The sequence below is a fragment of the Leishmania panamensis genome, assembly GCF_000755165.1.
Source record: "Leishmania panamensis strain MHOM/PA/94/PSC-1 chromosome 20 sequence".
Classification (NCBI taxonomy): domain Eukaryota; phylum Euglenozoa; class Kinetoplastea; order Trypanosomatida; family Trypanosomatidae; genus Leishmania; species Leishmania panamensis.
In genome coordinates, this window is record NC_025866.1 from 526,799 (window position 1) to 529,516 (window position 2,718).

At 55.5% G+C, this 2,718-nt stretch overlaps 1 protein-coding gene across 1 annotated transcript; it reads right to left on the reverse strand.

Moving 5' to 3' along the window:
* Positions 1-1,159: 1,159 nt before the first annotated feature.
* On the reverse strand, positions 1,160-2,512 carry LPMP_201210 (hypothetical protein; the record flags this gene model as incomplete). Its single annotated transcript, XM_010700020.1, has 1 exon — positions 1,160-2,512. One exon carries the CDS (start codon positions 2,510-2,512, stop codon positions 1,160-1,162), a length of 1,353 nt encoding a protein of 450 aa, XP_010698322.1.
* Between the last annotated feature and the right edge of the window lie 206 nt (positions 2,513-2,718).

The window sequence follows — 2,718 nt, forward strand, 5'->3', positions numbered from 1 at the left end:
AGCACAGCAATGCAGGTAAAGGGCAATCGCGGTAGGCAAAAGGAGCTGGGCGGACATCTGCGTCTCCGGTGCTCACGGGAGAAAGTCCCAAGCAGAAACCTCGTCGAGCACGGACGTCCCATGCCGATCACCGTGTACGCGTGCCGTTTCACTCGCTTCGTCCACTTTTCTACTCCCTACATCAACAGGGGCTGATGCGAGTGTGCATGTGCTCACTCATCCCAGTAGTAGCAGCGCTAGTACCGATTCTTATTGACTTGTCCTCTGTTCTCCTCCGTTGCAGTACTAAGACAGTTGTGACAAACGACAAAAAAGCGCTAACGGGGCTGCTCAACCGTCATGGAGGGCATTTGTCAGCGCCAAAGAGGGCGCCACCGTAGATAAAGAGAGCTGACTGAGAAAGCGAGCAGGAGAAGGCCAGTGGAGCGTCGGAGTAACACGCGAGGATGGAGAAATGGGGGGGGGAGGAGGTGCACTAGCCAAAACAGCAAAGGTCGATACCGCACTCTTCGCAATGCTTCACTGTTTCACTCGTCTTCACAGCAACACTACTAGAGCAAATTCGAGAGGCAATCCACCTGCTCTCCACCTACGCACACCTTCTTAGCATCCTCCTCTCCGTCCACGCAGACGGAGTAGGCTCCACGAGTTACCAAAACAACCAAGTAGAAGACGCAGCACGCTAGGGAAGCGACGAAGCCCGTACGCACGGAAGAGAAACAGACTCTTCACAAGGTTGCTCCTCAGGAAGGAGTGGCTGCAGATGACAACACCGCTGCTACTGTGGGTCACAAAACGCACAAACGCCTGGTACCAACTGCACCACGATACTCTACTTTCTGGAAATCTCTGCACCTCCATCAGTAGCTGCCCTCACTGATGACTCAGTTAGAGCTGCAACGACGTGTCACGTAGGCATCACTTACATGGCCTCTTTCTCCTTCGCGGGGCACACAGCACGTCGATCTAATGCGATTTGCCCTCTCCCCACCCTCACTAGACGTCTGTGTCTCTGTGCGCATGTGTGTCTGTAGGCATCTGCAACACAGAGAGAGGGGAAAAAAAGGTGATGCTCACGTAACCCACATGCTCCTTCCACTCTCCCCTCCCTCGATTCGTATTCACCACTCCTTTCGTCGTGCTGTTTTTCTTGCTCGCCTCACTTTCCATGCAAAGAAGAGTAGAGGTCAATGGGCTTGCGCCCCATGTGATCGTGTCGCAGTGGAATCAGACCCTCGTCGTTCTCCCGCCCCTCCTGGAATACGTACTGAGGTACCGGGTAGCGTGTCTTGCCCTCCTGCGGAACCCGCTGACTCTGCGGGTAGGGGACGGAGCTGTACACCCTGTCCATCTCGTTTGCTTCCTCCAGCAGCGCTGGTTTCTCCGGCTCCAGCACTTGTGCTTCCTCCTCCACCGTCGCCGGACGCTCATCAAAGACGGCCCGTACGCCGAAGGGAAAGTCCTTCTCGTAGGCAAAGCGCCGCACGTACTTGGAGGCTCGGTCCTCTGGCGTGGTCTCTGGGTGGAACATGTCACCTGGCAGCAGCACTGTGGCCACCTTCTCCTGCCCGTGATGGTAAAGCACCGGTTGTACCTTGCACGGCACGTCACGGTTCGTTTTCTTGATCACATCTTCAAAAGTTGGGCACTCGTTGTGCAGCTCTGAGAGCGCAATCACGTTTGGTGTTGGCATGTTCATGATGCCGGCGTTGAAGCGCGCGAGCGCCTCCATCGGTGACACCCACACAAGCTTCTCGCCGACGGTGGAGAGTGTGTACTGAACATCCGGGATTTTATCCAGCGTCACAAGGTAGCTCAGGTTCTCGAAACGAAAGGTTTCAGTGGTGGGGGTCACTATGATACGAAACGGGATCAGCTGTGAGAGCGCTGACTCCATAGGCAGCTCAAGTACATCCATCAGCTGCCGCATCGCCTTGGCGTACTGGTAGCAGATGACAAACCACCGCCGAGGACCAGGTGGGCCTTCTACTTCTGCCACACCACCTCCTTCCTTGGGAATCAGCAAGAGGTTTGTCTGCACGAACAGCGCGCGCATAGCGGCGAGTCGATGGTGCAGATCGGCCCACTGTGTTGTCACACCGCGCCGGCGTAGTACCTTGACCCAATCCTCCGACGTGTCTTCGAGGGACACAGGGAGAGACGGAAGCACAAACTGATCCTTCACGTACTGCCCTTTTGACTCACGGTACATCATCAGAACCTTGTAGTCGTTGTCCTCTCCAGACTCAACTTTGGCGGGGTCAATGTGCTTGTTGTGACCAACAAGGATCGTCGTGGCGGCACGGCGCGCGGGGATCGGCTCTCCCAGCTTCGGCTTCTCACCATACTCGCGGTCGGCAAACGGGACAGGCGTCGACCAGTAGTCCTTAAACTGCTCCTTGTACGGGCTTTGTTGGACGTCCAGCAGCAGGTTTCGAATACCAGGCTTCGCTCGAAAGTCAGGGCTCTCACCGGAGACGTTCAGCAACAGTCGAAGAAGCGTTCTGTGCATGACTGTGGTGACGTGTCATACACGAACTCGTAGGTGGCGGGGGGAGGGAAGGAGGGGGGAGGAGAGGACGCTAAACAAAAAAAAAAATGGAAAATTGTGAAAGAGGCATAAACATACGATGGGGTGATGCCTAAACAACCCGCAAAGGAGAACGACAAGCTACTCCGCGACTCTTGGCAGTCCCGATAATGAGGAAGTCAACACTT